Raw genomic sequence first — 17,033 nt, forward strand, 5'->3', positions numbered from 1 at the left:
AAAAAGTTGGGGAAAGTGCATTTCAGAGACTTTGATTGGCAGATATTGAAAACTTTGTAAAAAGTCACATTAGATTGTTGAAAATCCTAATTGCTGAAAATTCAGACTGTAAAAGAAAAGAATACAACCTCTTCTAGCCTTCTTTTCTAAATGGAAATCACTCTTCTGAACAGTCTTTTTCACTGAGGGTATAAGGAAGAATTCTCTCCTTGTCTTGAAGACTTGTGTGACTAAAACATTTTCTTCTGTATTAAAAGAAACCACTGACATTTTATTCAGCACAGGTAATTGAAATTATACGTCAAAATAAGTCAACAGTTTTCATGGATTGATGTTTCTATTTACTAATAATTCTGAACATTTAAATTATAGGTTTTAGTTATTTACAGCAGTCCTTTTCACTAATATTGGTAAGGAAACACAGTGAACATCCATTCTCAGCAGGTCGTGTTCTCAGTCTTTCATAACAAATAACGTAAGGTTTTTGAAAAGAAAAGAAATTAAAATTGCATTACATTTTGAAAGCATTTTTCTTAGACTTTACAAAAATTACAAAAATGTTAATTGTTTTCTTTTTTGGGGGGTGGGGGAATATAGACTAGCTTGGTGTTTATTACCTTTTCGACAGTGAATGAGATATAAATTATTTATATCAGTTTATTTTTCCAGTATTTAGCACCTCGATGCAGTTGGATTCATGAGGCAGATTTCACATCTTCACTGCAACAGGGAACAGTTTTATTCTTTGCAGTTGAAATTCCAGCCGTAACAGACTATTACGATGATTTGCATTTACTTTACGTTGTTTTCAAAAGCACAAAAAGAGCACTGGAAATTAAATAAAATATGTATGGTTCTGATGTGAATGTTTCTGAATGTGAGATCCAAGTTAATTGTTTGAATGCATATATTTGAATTTTCTTATATGTAGGTGTGATCACACATTCAAATAAACATGCAATTCTTTGAATATGTAATCACTGAGAAAATAGCACAGCTGCATTTACTTCAGTGTGTGAAGCTCCTGATCTTTTGCAGATATGTAAAGCTTTACATCATGGTGTATCAAATATTTAGAATTTGAATCTGTAAGCGCTCTGTGTTTGGAAATCTGATGGTTTTCAGTGAAAGCTCTGATGCAGTGTGATAAAGTCTGCAAGATGAATAGCTCACCAGAAAACACAGTTTTCATATGCTTTAAAATATGCATTTAAATTGTTTGCAAAATATTCCAGAGAATATAGAGCAGTTAAACCATATATAATGAATTTTCTTTAACAGGAACATTGTCTGTATGATCTAGTCTTAATAGCAATTCCTAAATTACTTAAGTGAGAATATATAGAAACGTAGTTTTAATCAAGTTCTGTGTTATTGGTATTTGACCATTCATTGTTTTAAGTATTCATCCACCAGATGTTATATAGATAGGCAAGTCATGTTCATTTAACTCATCACACATGGTTAGAGAATATTTGGCAAGGTTTAACAAATTTATTTTACATAATGTTCATAATAGATTTCAAAATATGTAAAATTTGCATTTCAACTTTTGAAACATTAGCAACTGGTAATGGAAATCACTTTTCAACTGTCTACACCATCATACCAACTAAGTAATTTAATTATCTTCTCTGTGTCTCTATCTCTATGTATTGATTGAGCATAAAACAGAACAAGCATATGCTGCAGCAATTATTAATGCTTTCTTGTCAGTCTGTTATACTTATTTTTAATTTGTGTTAGTTCTTCTCTAATGTTTTTTCTAGCTGTTGGCTGTCTCTTGAAGGAGGGCTACTTTACGCTTTCGTTGGACCTGCAGCTGCTGTTGTCTTGGTAAACATCAATATCATTTCCAGTATATTCATGTGAAATGGTGGAATATACTCTTTAAATGGCTTAGCCATTCCATAGAATTCAATTTTGCTGTGAATATTGAGCTCAGCTTGACACTTCGTGTATTTTGAATGCATGATTCACTTAATTGTATCACATTGTTATACCCGTTTTAACTTCATGTTTACACAGTAAGCTGTGAAAGAATAATGTACTGATTGGTGGCACAGTAAACTTGTTACAGGCATCACTCAGTTATTATCAGTAGCATCTACATAATTGTCACTGCCTTGTGAAGTTCAGTGACAGTCTTGATAGAGTGCTGCTTGGCAGTATAACGCTGTGCCAGCAAAAGCAGCAGGAGGAGTGGAACCAGCCAGCGAGTTCTCCATGGCTACTGCTTTTCAAGGCAAAGAAAAAATCATCATAACTGGGAAATGTTACTCATTTGCGTATTAATATTCCACATCTCTGGAAATGCATTTAGCTGTAGGATTCACTTTGTCTAATTGTAGACATCTGCAATGTAGATTTCTGCATCTATGCTGATTATTCCAGATGTATATCACTGTCAGTGGAGAAAAATATGGATTTTTAAGGCTCAAATAGTCAGAAGCTTATAGGATTTCAAGAATTGAATTGAGAGTAAGAAGAATTGCACCCTACATGTGTCACTGGCTATCGGTTGTCTGCTCTGCAATCAGTATAAATTTTACTCAATAATTTGTTCTTCTGGGAAGGAGATTACAGATTTTGTATCTAATTCTTCTTCTCCTTGCACCAATTTTATACTAGGATGGTTCAATCAACACCAGTTACGTCTGATTTTCACTTTCGAAAGAGAATCAGTCTTAGTAATCATCAAAGATAAGGCCATTTAGCCACAAAGATTGTCCTGAAATGGATGTTTACTACTTCCATGGTTTGTCTCATCGTTGTCTGGAGTCCAGCCAGGATCCTTTTGTACAACTCAGAGTCCCACACCATGATTGAGGAGCCAAGGATGTTTACAAAAAGCTGGGCATAATTTTCTCATGGAACTGTATGTTCTCTTTGTAATTGGCAAGCTTTGTTCAGAGATGTTTGAAGTTCACAGTCACAGTTTGCCCTGCCATTAGCTCATGGCTGTGCAAGGAGCTGTTCTAATGCAGCCTCTTAAGCCTAAGTGTGGGAAGCAAAAGAATTGTATAGCATCAGCTGGAAAATGTAAATGCCAAAAATAAAGTGACAATAAGAAAAACTGAAAAAAAGTTGTTAGGACAGACTGGCAACAATTAGGGATTTTGGCAGAGGTCTTGGAAAATCTGTTTGAGAGGAAAAAAAGCATCACATTTCTATAATCAGACAAACAAAGATCATTTTTTTAAAACATTGAATACTTGGTACTACCTTCTCATGGCGCTATGCAAGATAGATTCATTGAATTCTGATCAATATTACAAATGGATAATAACAGTCATTAAGTTGTCCATTAAATGTCATTAGTATGTTCACCAAGTGCCAAAGTCTGACTGCCAAAGCATTTGGAAATTTTTTCAGGTTAAATCCTCAAGTAATGTATGAGGGCACAGTACTGTGTATTTTAATGGGGATAAAGAGATTTACCTAAGGCATTCATATACCCCACACATTCCATTCCTCCTCCCCCCAAAAAAAAGGATCAGACTACAAGGCTCATGACTGGCATTTTAGTGAAGGACAGAGACAGTGATGTGCAAGAGTATATGGAAAACCACAGGCTGGTTCTACATAATTGAGGACATCCATGTGGACATTAAGAGCTTTAAAAGAAAGATGGCTACTGTCATTTGTGCGCACTGACCAGGTCTGCCCTGGTCTATTCAAATGCAATGCTGTGTGGTTTTCCTGGAATAGAAAATATAATTGCAATTATGTTTGGGAAGTATTAAAGCTATATTACTTGAGTTTCTGGCCAGCAGATGTGTATAAATTCAAGATTCAAAAATAAGCCTCTTGCAGCAGGCCTATGTATAACCCTCCTGAGAATATGCACTTCTGGAGTATTTGGGGATGGTCACATCATTCCTGATGACATACTCAGAAGTGTAACAAGGGGCACATTGCAGTCTTGAAAGAGCCATTTACTCATGCAACAGGATAATTTTTTTCTTTCAGAAAATGATCCACTGTTTTCTTGGTTTTTGTTTTTGTTTTTGTTTTTGTTTTCTGTTTGACAGGTCAACATGGTGATTGGCATTTTGGTATTTAATAAACTTGTTTCCAGAGATGGGATCCTAGATAAAAAGCTCAAACACAGAGCGGGGTAAGAAACAGTCGTGGGGTTACTTTAATAAAAGTGGGGTTGTTCGTTAAAGCATATTCAAATTGTAGCAATGACTTCCAATACAGATATTCCCCAAAAATGCATTTGATTGTTCTTTGAACATTTATATCGTTGTAGTAGCGTGTCTAACAAGTTCCATTCATCTCCAAAGCTGTAGTTGCATTATTTTGAAGGAATGCAACTAAATAAGCTAAACATAATAAAACACAGGTACAGCAGTATTAAGAATGAAGATTAAACAAATCTGAGCAGATTTCACAAGACTGTCATACACTGAAACTTGTTGCAGTTCGGAAAATAGTTTCATGAATAATGTTTACTGAAGGAACTGATTATTTTTCTGTCTGGCTGCCAACTTTAATTACTGTGGTGGGAAATGTTACTCATTTGTGTAAACTGTTATAAAATAGACATTACAGCAACACAGTTCTTACTGAGGTCAGTGCTATTCTGCCAGTCTTGAATCTGTGAAGAATGAGCATTCTGACATCTACGACAATACCTACTATAAATTAATGCATCAGAATTTGAAAAATGGAAAAAAAAAATAAAAAGAATAAGTAAATGCAAATTCTGGGTTAATTCCTTTATTTGCATTTACATTCAAATTATCTCAGTTATGAGGAGAAAAAATTTGGTGGTATCAAAAAACAGTGAATGACAATGAAGCTTTCATTCTATGCTGTTTTATTACAAAGTATTAACTTCTTACCCCTACTTTTGTCTACACTGCTGCATCGATATCCCTAACTTTGTAATAACTTTAATGAAAACTAAAGCATTATAACAGTAGCACTAACTTATTATTCAGCAAATCACATTCATATCTGATCTAATTCCAATGATTTCAAGAGCTGGATCAGCTGTAAGTTTTGCATTGTACATTTTCTAAAGATGTCTAAGCTTAAATTTAACTGAATTCTTTTTTTCAGCTACTCAACTGTAGGCTATATAAATCCATTTGTCTATGGTCTACTTCATGATGAAACAAGTAACTTGTTTTCTAATAGTGAAAAACTTAGTGAATAGCTATTTTATTTTAAAGTAAATAGATAAAGAACTAGAAATTGTTGTCAGAAGCAAGCTTTTCTGAGTAAGTATGAAGATGCTCTAATCAAGAAGCAATCAGGGATCTCCTAGAAAGAATCCATCAGAGAGCAACAAAGATGATGAGGGGCCTGGAACAATTTTTGTAAGAGGAAAAGCTGATACACCTGGGGCTGTTCAGCCTAGAGAAGACTGACAGAAATAATTAAGACTTGTTTTTAATAATAATAACAGTAATAATAATAATTTAATAATAATTCAATTAAGAAATATCTAAAGTGTGGGAGGCAATTGCATGAGGTCAGACTCTTTTCAGTGGTGTGTAGTGATAGGACTAGGAGAAACAACATTCCAGTTTCTACTGGAACACTAGATTTTCCACACAAATACGTGGGAGAAATTTTTGGTGAAGTTGACAGAGCACTGGAACAGGCTGTCCAGGGAATATGTGGAGATATTCAAGACCAGTCTGGATGCCAACCTTTGTGACTTCCTGTGGAGAATCTGCTTTAGCAGGGGGGTTGCACTCGATTCAATCTGTAGTGGTCCCTTCCAATAACTGCAATTCTATTATTCTGTGAGATGGTGGTTTGGTAACACCATTGCTTGCTACTAGCTGGCGGGTGAAGTATTGAGTCATTCTTTGGGACACAAGCTTCTGCAGCACATGACTTCTGGTAGAAAGGGCTTTGCTACTCATTTTTTTCAAATATCTTTTGTTCAGGAGGGCAACTTTTTTCTTTACGGCACATATTGGACTCAACACTTTTCAAACGTTCAGCTGTGGAAATCATTTATGTAGGATTTGAAGCAGTGAATCAAGTACAATATACTGACTCATTTTCTCATTTTAATAAGCACAGGGTGAATAAACAAGTGAAAGAAGAATACAATATGTTGTCTTGATGGATCTCAATCATTTCTCTGTCATAGAATACGTGTAAAACCAGACAGAAAGATTGTGTTAATATATATATCAAGCTCTATTATTATTTACAAGGTCCAGAACAGATCTATAAAAAAATCTATCATTTCTAAAGAGGTGGTAGTCTAATAACAGTGAAGTATTATGTAACAAAAACAGAGAGTACTTTCCAAAACTTAGCTTAAACTTACCCATGGCATATTTCTAGCTTGTTCATCAACACAGATTTTTAATTGGTGCAAATTTATGTAGAGACAGAGTTCTTTTCAATCTCCACAACCAACTTTCACGTGGTCATGGCTCTGCATTTTTATAGATAATTTTTATAGGAAATCTTCATTTGGTTTATCAAAATTGAAGCTAATGAAGATCAGTGTTTGAAGTCATGTGAATCTTGAGTTTGGCTATAAAAAGGCATTCATTCAGTTGAAATAATTTGGAAAGAACCTGAAGTCTTACTTTTTTTTCATCATGATTACATTTTCCAGCTCAGAATATCTTTCCTGTCATGTCTTAGCTATGGTTATTCCTGGTTCTGACAGCAGACAAAGAAGGAATAGCAAAAGTATTTATTTAGTCAACTCAGGAAGTTGTGTATGTTCTGTATTTAGAAAAAATATTAAATTCCATGGTTTTGCCCTTTAATTCTTCTGACAGGTGCTGAGATACAATTATCTGTACAAAACACTTTGAGCTTAATGCTTGTGTACTGTGTTTTATTAACATACAAAACAGCTCACCCTTTTTTCAGTACCAACCAATATTTATTTCATCAGATCCATACATTTCAAGCCCTGTATTCAGACCATCATTCATCATGAATAAAGTAACTCCAGATGTTAGCGGGCCATTCAAATCTAACTAAACAGTATGCCCATGTTGGTTTGATGCTTGAATACGTATTGTGGATTTCTTTCCCTGTTAATGATCTGTAATGGTGTGTACTTCATACTCCTTATTTGTGTCTTATACTCTTTCTCAAGTAACAACAGTTGTAACAGGTCTGAATAGAGGGATTTCACTTTGTATGTCAATCCTAGCACGTGCTTATGTTTACTTCATTGTACTGAGCAGATTTGATCACAAGATATTTGGGGCCTTTTTTAGATTAAATGGAAGAAATAGAGTCTGCATGAAGTGAAGCCCCATGGCATTAATATTTAAAGCTAATAATAATGTAAAGTGCAGCATAGAGTTCTGCAACAACATAGAGCATTCATCCTGAATAAGTCTACTTATTTTTCTGCATGACGTCATATTTAAAAGCTAAATTTCAGTAGCAACGTTTTTTGGTGACAATTCAATATTTTGTTCTTTTTGTGGGTGTTCTGTTTGTTTGCAGTCAGATGAGTGAGCCTCATAGCGGTTTGACGCTCAAATGTGCCAAGTGTGGAGTAGTTTCAACAACAGCTTTGTCAGCCACCACCGCCAGTAATGCCATGTTAGTCCTGATCATTTACATCTTATTGTTACAAATTTTATACAGTGCATGTGAGACAATAGTTTGATGATGACAACTGTGTTTGCTAACACTGTATAGAGTGCTGTATAGAGTGATGAGCACATTTAAATACTTTTTAACAACAAAAAAAACTTGCAACTGTGTTTATTAACTGAATACAGGATGTTCTTTAGAACATAAAGTACCAACACTGTTACATACTTGTCTGTGATTTTCAAGTTTACTAGATATAGTGCCATCCTTAAATAAGTTTTATTTTAAAAGTGAATATTTATTTTTTCAATTTTGTATTTTAATCATTTTACAGTGCTGCTTTTCTCTTTTTTCTCAATAGGGCATCCCTTTGGAGCTCCTGTGTGGTGTTACCACTTCTGGCCTTGACTTGGATGTCTGCAGTTCTGGCTATGACAGACAAAAGATCAATATTATTTCAGATACTTTTTGCAGTATTTGATTCATTACAAGGCTTTGTTATTGTCATGGTCCATTGTATTCTCCGAAGGGAGGTGAGGAATGGCTTCCCAGTTTTCTAATGGACTGTGTTCCTGTTAATCTCTGAACTGTTCTTTAAAGTTATGTTAAGCTTCCTCAGCAGAAATAAATTTCATAGAAAGATTAAAGCGTTTTCTGATGAGATGAAGAGGAACAAGTGAAAGAGAGAGTGGGAAGGATCAGTTAATTCCAAATACAGACTGTCAGCTTCAGTACAAATCTGTACCCACTCGATTAAAAATGGCTTTCAGTCAATCCCAAATTCAGTTTATTTCCAAGTGTTAAGCTTTTCCAATATCATGAATATAGGGAAATGCTAACAGAAATGTCTTTTTCTTGAAGAACAAAAGCTATAGATTTTTACAATCTCTGACACAAATTCAAATGCAAAATTATTTCTGCACCTACTGTCCCTGAAAGAGGAGTTATGGAGATGACAGGTTGGTATAGAGAGCTATCCTTTCATCTTCTACATGTTCTGGTGATAATGTTTTCAGATGCAGTCAGAGAGAGATAACATTTAGGGAAGAGCAAGGAAAAGTTAGTATCTCTGTCCTGCCCTTTGCAGCTAAAATCTAACATCAGAGCAACTGCATAAATTCTCTTTAACCTGACTGGTGACAACTTCATTAACAATCTAACCTACTAACCAGCCCAACACTTTTACTGAAAAAAGTTTTCCAGATCTGTGGAAGTAGGAGAATCTACCAAAAATCTGTTGAATGGAGCTGCACTGGAGAGAGGTAGCCCTGTTCCACCAGCATATCTTTTTACAGAGTTCATGTCCACTTAGACACTATTTTCTACAGCATTTTTCCATTCCTATGTAGAGAACACGATGCTCTAAAAGCCCCTACTTTTGATATGATTGCCCCTTATCAGAAAAGAAGATGGAGTTTTCTTTTCAATCATGACAAGTTAGATAGAAGTGAAGATATAGAGACAAATTCTCCACATTTAAAAATAGATTAGCTGAAATCAAAATGTTGATAGTAGTGGAAGACAAAGAAGCCTACACTGTACTGGTGTTTGAACTCTGTTTTGTATAAAACATTGCATCTTCTCTAGTCCTCTAGGTTGAAAGTGTAGATTAGGCAAAATATCTGAGTAACTAATTAAATTCAAATTTTCTTATGTGAAAAGAAAATAATTAAACAGTTCTTCAAGAAGAAGAAAGAAGTAAGATTTACTACAATTGAAATTTTTTTTACAAAGATGAGTATAGTCTGCACTTTTTTGGACCACTTTGCAGCAGCAAAGACATGTTTGTTAGTTTCATAGAATCATAGAATCATAGAATCATAGAATCACCAAGGTTGGAAAAGACCTAAAAGATCATCCAGTCCAACCGTTCACCTATTCCCAATAGCTCCTACTAAACCATGTCCCTCAACACAACATCCAGCCTTTCCTTGAACACCCCCAGGCTCGGTGACTCCACCACCTCCCTGGGCAGTCCATTCCAGTGCCTGACCACCCTTTCTGAAAAGTAATACTTCCTCATGTCCAGCCTGAATCTCCCCTGGCGTAGCTTGAAACCATTCCCTCTGGTCCTATCACTAATGACACGAGAGAAGAGGCCGACCCCCAGCTCACTACAACCTCCCTTCAGGAAGTTATAGAGAGCAATGAGGTCTCCCCTAAGCCTCCTCTTCCCCAGGCTGAACAATCCCAGCTCCTTCAGCCTCTCCTCATATGGCCTGTGTTCCAGACCCCTCACCAGCTTTGTTGCCCTCCTTTGAACACGTTCCAGGGCCTCAATATCTTTCTTGCAGTGAGGGGCCCAAAACTGGACACAGTACTCGAGGTGCGGCCTCACTAGTGCTGAAGTTCCTACACAGAAGGAGACATAATTTGTGTTTCATTCTGACTCTAGCAACCCTTGCTTTCTAGTCTAGTTCTAGAGACACTTTGTTGAGTCCTTGTGGAAGCCAAGATAGGACATCGTGCACAGTGTGCAATGCAGTCTTTGCACTTCACAGGGTATCTCCCGAGATGAAAGAGTAGTCTGTTACTTTCTGTTGTCTGCAAAAGATTTTTGCTCTGCCAGTGCATGTCAGAGAATCTCTGCCAACATATTTGTCATTCTTGATGACAGCTACAAAGCTATCTCAGTTATAGCCTATAGGATTGATCTAATATTTATAGCGTACCAGCACAGGCAAAACAGTAATTCTGACTGTCAGGAAAAAAAATGTGAAGCAGAATAAATCACCATAAAATTCAAACAAAGAAGAAGACTGCTCTGTTTTATTGTGCCCTTATTATTGTTGTATTACAAAAAGACAAAGACTTTTAAAGCTATATAGATAAAACCCTCTTATTTCCCTTTAGTCATACAGATATAAACATAAATGATAGAAACATTTTTTACTTTCAGTAGTATACTATACCAGTGATCTTATGTGACAAGGGCTGCACTGAGGAGCTAGGGGGTTGACTAAGACATACAACTAGAAGAGAACTGCATGATGTGCTGTGTCTACTTCTGACCTACATCAATTCAAGATCTTTTGGAAAGACATTAAATCTTTCTATACTTCATTTCTGTAACTCCTAAGATAAATGTTATTAAGCACAAGGCCTCTTATAAATCAGTTGCAAAGTAGGAAAGAAAAATGCAAATTAAGACTCATGTATTATTGCTTTAAAACTCCTTCATAGTCCAGAGAGCCTGTTTTTTTGTTTGTTTGTTTTTCTCTTCTTGCTGTTTGAATATCTAATTGAGCATTGGAAGAGGATGAGGTATGTCACAGAACAAAGATTGACAGGAAAGAGGAGTGTTGAAGCTTCTTCTCCATCAAAGCAAAATATTTTGTCTGACCTGCTTGAACATGGGAATGTCTAAGGCTAATTTCAATCATACTGCATAACTCCTGTTCCTTCTGGTGATGGGAATAACCCACATATGTTTTCTCCTTTAGCTGTGCCTTACTGACTGCAGCACGTTTAGATTAAATGCATCATTGGCATCTAAAGCCTATATTTCCATATTGCAGAAAAAGAAAAAAAGAAAAAAAAATGAGTAGAAAGAGAGTAAGTTATGAAAGCTTAGGGTTACTGTTGCTAAGGAAACTACTTCCATGGTATCTGCACGTTCATCACATTTGTCTCTCCTGCTCTACCTTGCTCTAAGAAAATACTGTAATTTGATGTTAGAAGGCATGGGGGAAACAAGATTATGCCTCAAAGAAAGAAGTGAAGACAGCACAATCTTAACCAATGCTAGCAACAAATTTGAACGAGACATTCAGAACAAGCCAGTATTTAGGTAGCTCAGCTTTCTATTTCTGACTTGTGTGAGGCCACGTGAAAGTTGCAACATATGTCAATATGATGAATGCAGTGATATTTTATATTCTGTTGACATGTTCAAATCATATGCTGCTTGCCCTTCAGAAATACTGTAAGAAAAATTCACATGTAAGAGAATCCTAGTGTCAGGATTCACTACTAGAAAGTAGGGAAACTAGGGCAGGAGATTTTCATGAACTCTGGAGCTATCTGAACCAGGGAAGCTACATGAACACCAGTCCCAAAAACAAAGAGAATCACTGCATAAGCTGACAGGTCACATAGTATGTTCTGAAGGAGTCAATTATCATGAGATTTGAGATGAGATTCAGCATGCTTTAGAAGATAAGATTTTGGGGTTTTTGTCCAACCACTGCGCCAGTGCTTATCCAAGAGCATGGATTCTGGAGTGCGACTTGACTTGATATAGTGAGAGAAGATCTGGATTAAATTTGCAACAATTGCAAGATGACAAATTGAATTAATGTCAAACATATGCAAAACCACAGTAAGTGTAGTGCCTAAAATCAGAATCCAAGTCACAATACAGGCCTGACACACTCTACATTACCACACGTGGGAAGTCTTGGTGTTTTTAAATCAGTCCAAAACAGAACCTTGCTTTATTCTTCTTTCTAGTCTGTATTAGTCTTTCTTCATCTGTATTAGTTACTGTAGAGCACACTTACTCATTTAAGGATTAAGTACTTTAAAATAATGCTACCTAATAACAAAAATAAATCTTTTCTTCTTTGATTCATTTTTTCCTTTTTATGAAAGCTTATAAACAGTTTGCAGTAGAATACAGTGTACTAAAAGGGGATGTCTTTTCATCAGCAACAATTATTGAATTATCCTCTTCTGCTATTCACAAAATATCCATGAGTAGGATTTGATTTTCTACCATTTAATTATTCTGAATTAGACATCAAGCAAATTCTACAGATAATAAATGAAATGTAGATTTTTCTAGACATTCCATTCAGAGTATTTCTGTATTCAAAGAATAAGTGATACTAGTTTGTCTTGACTGGAAGTCACCCAAGAAAGTTCCTGTTTTCCAAGTCGCATCTTGCCAACTGTTTGCTAACATGGATACTTGTATTTATGAAATCAAAATTCAAGTATTTATATTTAGATTTTATTACTGTCTTGGAATACATCTGAGGATATGTAAAGAAATGGAACAAAATTGGTTTTGCATTCAAAAAAGTATTCTCTGTATACTTTTAAACTGTTGATAAAAATATTCCTTTCCGTTCCCAAAGTTGTTTTGCTGTCCCTATTGTGTTATGTGTGAGAATTCAGCAAAATATATTTGCTTTCAACTGCCAGAAAACAGGAACTGCATTTTTTTTTAAACGTGTCTCTTTGCTGAATCACATATTTCTAACAAAAGTATTGCATAATAATATTTTCTTAGACATGCACTCTGCTCAAAACAAAAAAGTATTCTCTGTGAAAAGATATTTCCTCAAATGTGCTTGTGCAGAGTACATGTTGTTTCACAGGAATCAGTATAAGTTATTGTTTTCACAGGTTCAAGATGCATTCAGATGTCGACTAAGAAATTGCCAGGATCCAATCAATGCAGATTCTTCAAGTTCTTTTCCTAATGGACATGCTCAAATCATGGTTAGCTTTTATTTTTATCATTGATTACTAAATTAGTTTTTTTAGCCAAAAGAAAAGAACTTGCATTACTGTACATGAGAATGCACACACAGCTGGAATTTTAACACCATCTTTGAGCATTAGTCAGTTTAGGTCGTTACCTCCTTGCTTAAACCTCTTAACAAGTTTTAAATTGCTGGTGTGATCATTCTGCTGAGCACAATGCATCAGTATCCTCCACCACTTTTCATGATGACATAAGATTTTTACATATAAGAAGGAAAAAAGTAATCTAATGACATACAATGATTTTTTTCTACCACTGGTGTAAAGAGCACTGATGCATCTGGGAGTCTTCCCTTCACAAATTCTTGAAAAATGTTCTTCTCAAAATTAATTCAAACAAGGAGTAAGTGCTAGAGATCCCTAAAGGGAAATCTGTCTAGTGACTTGGATTATCAAGATAGTGAATGGATTATTATGACAACTTGGATTTACTGATATTGTTATTTAGTATGTTATATATCTGCCCTTTCATTTTCAATGACTGCCTTTGATTGTAATGGATGGAGATAGGATCATGCTCTAAAATGTGCATTCAGTTGCCCTTAAAAAAGTGGTGAATTAAAAAAGAATTTTTCCTTTGGACTTCAAAAGCAAGAAGGAGGTCAGTTTTGTTAGTTTGTTAATTATTATTTAATAAATCTTCATGGAAATTTTAAAAATTTTCCAAAATTACCTGAAATCTATACCAGGATAAATAGTTTTGGTTAGCTGGAAAAATTGTGTTTAGATTTTCAACTGTTACTGATCATTTGTACTGCTTACAATATTATTTTACTCATTGAAATAAATTATGTTTGTTTTCAAGGAATACAAAGTTTACTTTATTGCATTAGTAGCCAGGATGGGCATAATTCTGTATAACAAATAAACACTCCATAATAAATTAATGAAGTTTCAGACAGGGTGGACTAATTGGATTACAGTTATTCGCAGTAATTTGTATTGCAGACTGTTTTCTTTTTTTCTGTTTATAACATAACTATGAAAAGCATCCTTAGAGATGATCCTTCCAAGAGATGTAGTTACTCTTCCATATTTATTTTAAAAATACACTGTATAATTTTATTAAAGCTATATACTCTACCTCCACCTATTTTATTTTATTTTTTCTGGTCAGGCAAGCATACTTTGAAAACCACCCAGTTATACTTTAGGAAACTTTGTAAAGCTCTGCTGTTGTAAAACAATATACTTCACCTTCTCAGCAACAAGAAACCACTTTTAACAGACTATGACTCTGTAAGTAGGATGTTTTGGAAGCGCTAGTGGGCAAAAAGGTATTGTGGTTTTGTTTTCAATTAATAACTGTTGTTCATTGTTTCTTGTTGCAGACTGATTTTGAAAAGGATGTGGACATTGCTTGTCGGTCAGGTAAGAAAATTGAAAGAGTATTTAGCTAATAAAAATGATTATTTTACTAGTTCCTTCTGAAGTAGACATAAAATACCATGTGTTAACTGTTTCCAACATAGATTTACAAATGTTAATAAAAAGAATTAATGGCACTATATGAATATATAACCTATGTATAAGTTAATTAATATATAACCTGTGTATGTGAGGGATGCATGGGTAGGTGTTAGTTTTAAAAAGGCTGTTTTTTAGGGCTCTAAGTGAGTCCAACAGTCGTTTAAGGAACAGGATGTCAGGAAAATAAAATAGGATTCTACTTTCTTTATTAGACATTTCGGTAGTGTGTTTTTCAACTTGTCAACTTTGCCTGTCTCTACATACAAAAAATAATACATTTTAAGCAATTTCTTTTTTATTATTTCCTTTTTCCTACCTTTCTTAAGTAAAGCACAGTGAAAAACAATCCTCCAAATGCTATAGAAATTTTTAGTTCTTGGAGATTATCCCAAAAGGGAGTTTTTCCTAAGGAGGTAAGTTTACCTAGACAACCTTATTTTCAGTGAAGAGAGAAAAAGAGAGAGGGTGACTTCTCTGCAGAGTGAGTCAGGGCAGGAGATGCAGGACTTAGCTGTCCTGTGTCACCCACCTAAAGTCTGTCTTTGCTGTCTGTATGGCAAGGCAAGAGAGTTGATCTCCTTAAGGTGGAGTTTCAGTTTCCATTCATACAGCTTTAAAAAACTGCCAGCTCTGTTTATTTCAATACAATAATTGTTCACTGTATATATTAGATTTAATATGCACATGTATTTTGAAGGGACTGGATAATCCACTGTAACACAAATGCATGTCTGTTACCATGTAATGCAGAGAAAAATCCAGCTTTAATCTACATTGCTCCCACTTGTTACCTTTTTCCACCATAGCTCTGCTGTGCAGCCAGCCTCAGGGAAATAGATTTTGAATAAATTTGTGAACTGGTTTCACTAGTTAAAAAATTAAGTTCACTTCCTTTTAATGAAAAATTAATAGGTCACTGCTTGAAGTGTCTGTCTGGGAACAATGCAGCAGCCATGCTGCACTGAAGAAAATGGATTGGGATGACAGGGTGTGTGAGTTGTAAATTGTCACAGAATCAGATATTTGTGTACTGTTGTTTACAGGCAAATTGTTCCTTACATAATTGAAAAATCTGCACCAGTTCTTTGTGAGGTAGGAGTGGGTTGCTTTATGAGCTGCTTGCTTCGGAACATGGCAATGAACTGTCAAGCACTGTAGGATCTGGGTCATTAGAGCCCTCAGGCTACCAAAAGTGATGTGAATGTAACACCTGAGATACTTCTAGTCATCTTACTGTCTCAGCCCATGAGACAGATTTTATTGCACAAGCTGGTATTGATCTGAGTTAAAATACTATTTTAAATCAGGACAAGTAAATCCTTACACCCAATTGGAACGAGCTCAGTAACTGGATACTTCTAAAATTTTTCATTCTTACTACCTAAACTTTTTCTTTCATTACAAATCTTGAACTCTAAATGTGTATTTAATTGTAAGACAAATGATTGTGATGAATACTGTGCTTTTGAATGAATCATTTATTGCTACTGAAAATTTTGTATTTTGTTCTGGAATTAATAGCATTCAGATGTAAACCTTACTCTAAGAAAAAATTGTTGGATGTTGCTATTTTTACCATGCTTTTTCCATGAAGGATTACACCAAAAGTGGGTTATGAATGGTTTATAACATATGTTTATTTGGGAAGAAATCCTTTACTGTGAAGGTGGTGAGACACTGGGACTGGTTGCCCAGCAAGTTTGTGGATGTTCCCTCCCTAGAAGCATCCACAGAATCACAGAATGTCCAGGGTTGAAAGGGACCTCAAGGATCATGAATCTTCAACCCCCCTGCCACAGGCAGAGCCACCAACCTCCCAGTTTAATACTAGACCAGGCTGCCCAGCGCCCCATCCACCCTGGCCTTCAACATCTCCAGGGACGGGGCATCCACAACCTCTCTGGGCAGCCTGTTCCAGCACCTCACCACTCTCTCTGTAAAGAATTTCCCCTTGACATCCAACCTAAATCTTCCCTCCCTCAACTTCAAACCATTTCCCCTTGTCCTGCAATTGTCAACCCTTTCAAAGGGTTGATTCCTCTCCTGTTTGTAGGCTCCCTTTAGGTACCAAAAGGCTGCAGTGAGGTCACCCCGCAGCCTTCTTTTCTCCAGGCTGAACAAGCCCAGCTCCCTCAGCCTGTCTATGTAGTGGAGGTGCTCCAGTCCCCTGATCACCTCTGTGGCTCTCCTCTGAACCCTCTCCAACAGATCTCTGTCTTTCTTATACTGGAGGCTCCACACTTGGACACAGTACTCCAGATGGGACCTCACAAGAGCAGAGTAGAAGGGGACAATCAGGGACTCCCTGTCCCTGCTGGCCACCCCTCTTCTGACAGAGCTCAGGATACCATTTGCTTTCCGAGTTGCAAGAGCACACTGCTGGCTCATGTTAAGCTTTTCATCTATCAAGACCCTCAAGTCCTTCTCCACAGGGCTGCTCTCAAGGACCGCTCCTTCCAGTCTGAATGGATGCCTGGGATTCCTCTGGACTAAGTGCAAAACTCTGCACTTTGCTGTGTTGA

At 36.0% G+C, this 17,033-nt stretch overlaps 1 protein-coding gene across 9 annotated transcripts in view; it reads left to right on the plus strand.

The window, feature by feature from the left end:
* ADGRB3 (adhesion G protein-coupled receptor B3) overlaps nt 1–17,033 on the plus strand; it is a 459,396-nt gene that overhangs the window by 416,347 nt on the left and 26,016 nt on the right. For 8 of the 9 annotated variants that reach the window (XM_048936529.1, XM_048936524.1, XM_048936532.1 and 5 more), the window contains 6 exons: nt 1,770–1,836; nt 4,035–4,120; nt 7,456–7,554; nt 7,910–8,081; nt 12,901–12,996; nt 14,373–14,412. In XM_048936529.1, the coding sequence (XP_048792486.1) occupies nt 1,770–1,836; nt 4,035–4,120; nt 7,456–7,554; nt 7,910–8,081; nt 12,901–12,996; nt 14,373–14,412 (560 nt within the window). The remainder of the gene's footprint in view (nt 1–1,769; nt 1,837–4,034; nt 4,121–7,455; nt 7,555–7,909; nt 8,082–12,900; nt 12,997–14,372; nt 14,413–17,033) is intronic. The other variant, XM_048936533.1, reaches the window with a different exon arrangement.

This window comes from Lagopus muta, chromosome 2 (genome assembly GCF_023343835.1).
Source record: "Lagopus muta isolate bLagMut1 chromosome 2, bLagMut1 primary, whole genome shotgun sequence".
NCBI classification, from domain to species: domain Eukaryota; kingdom Metazoa; phylum Chordata; class Aves; order Galliformes; family Phasianidae; genus Lagopus; species Lagopus muta.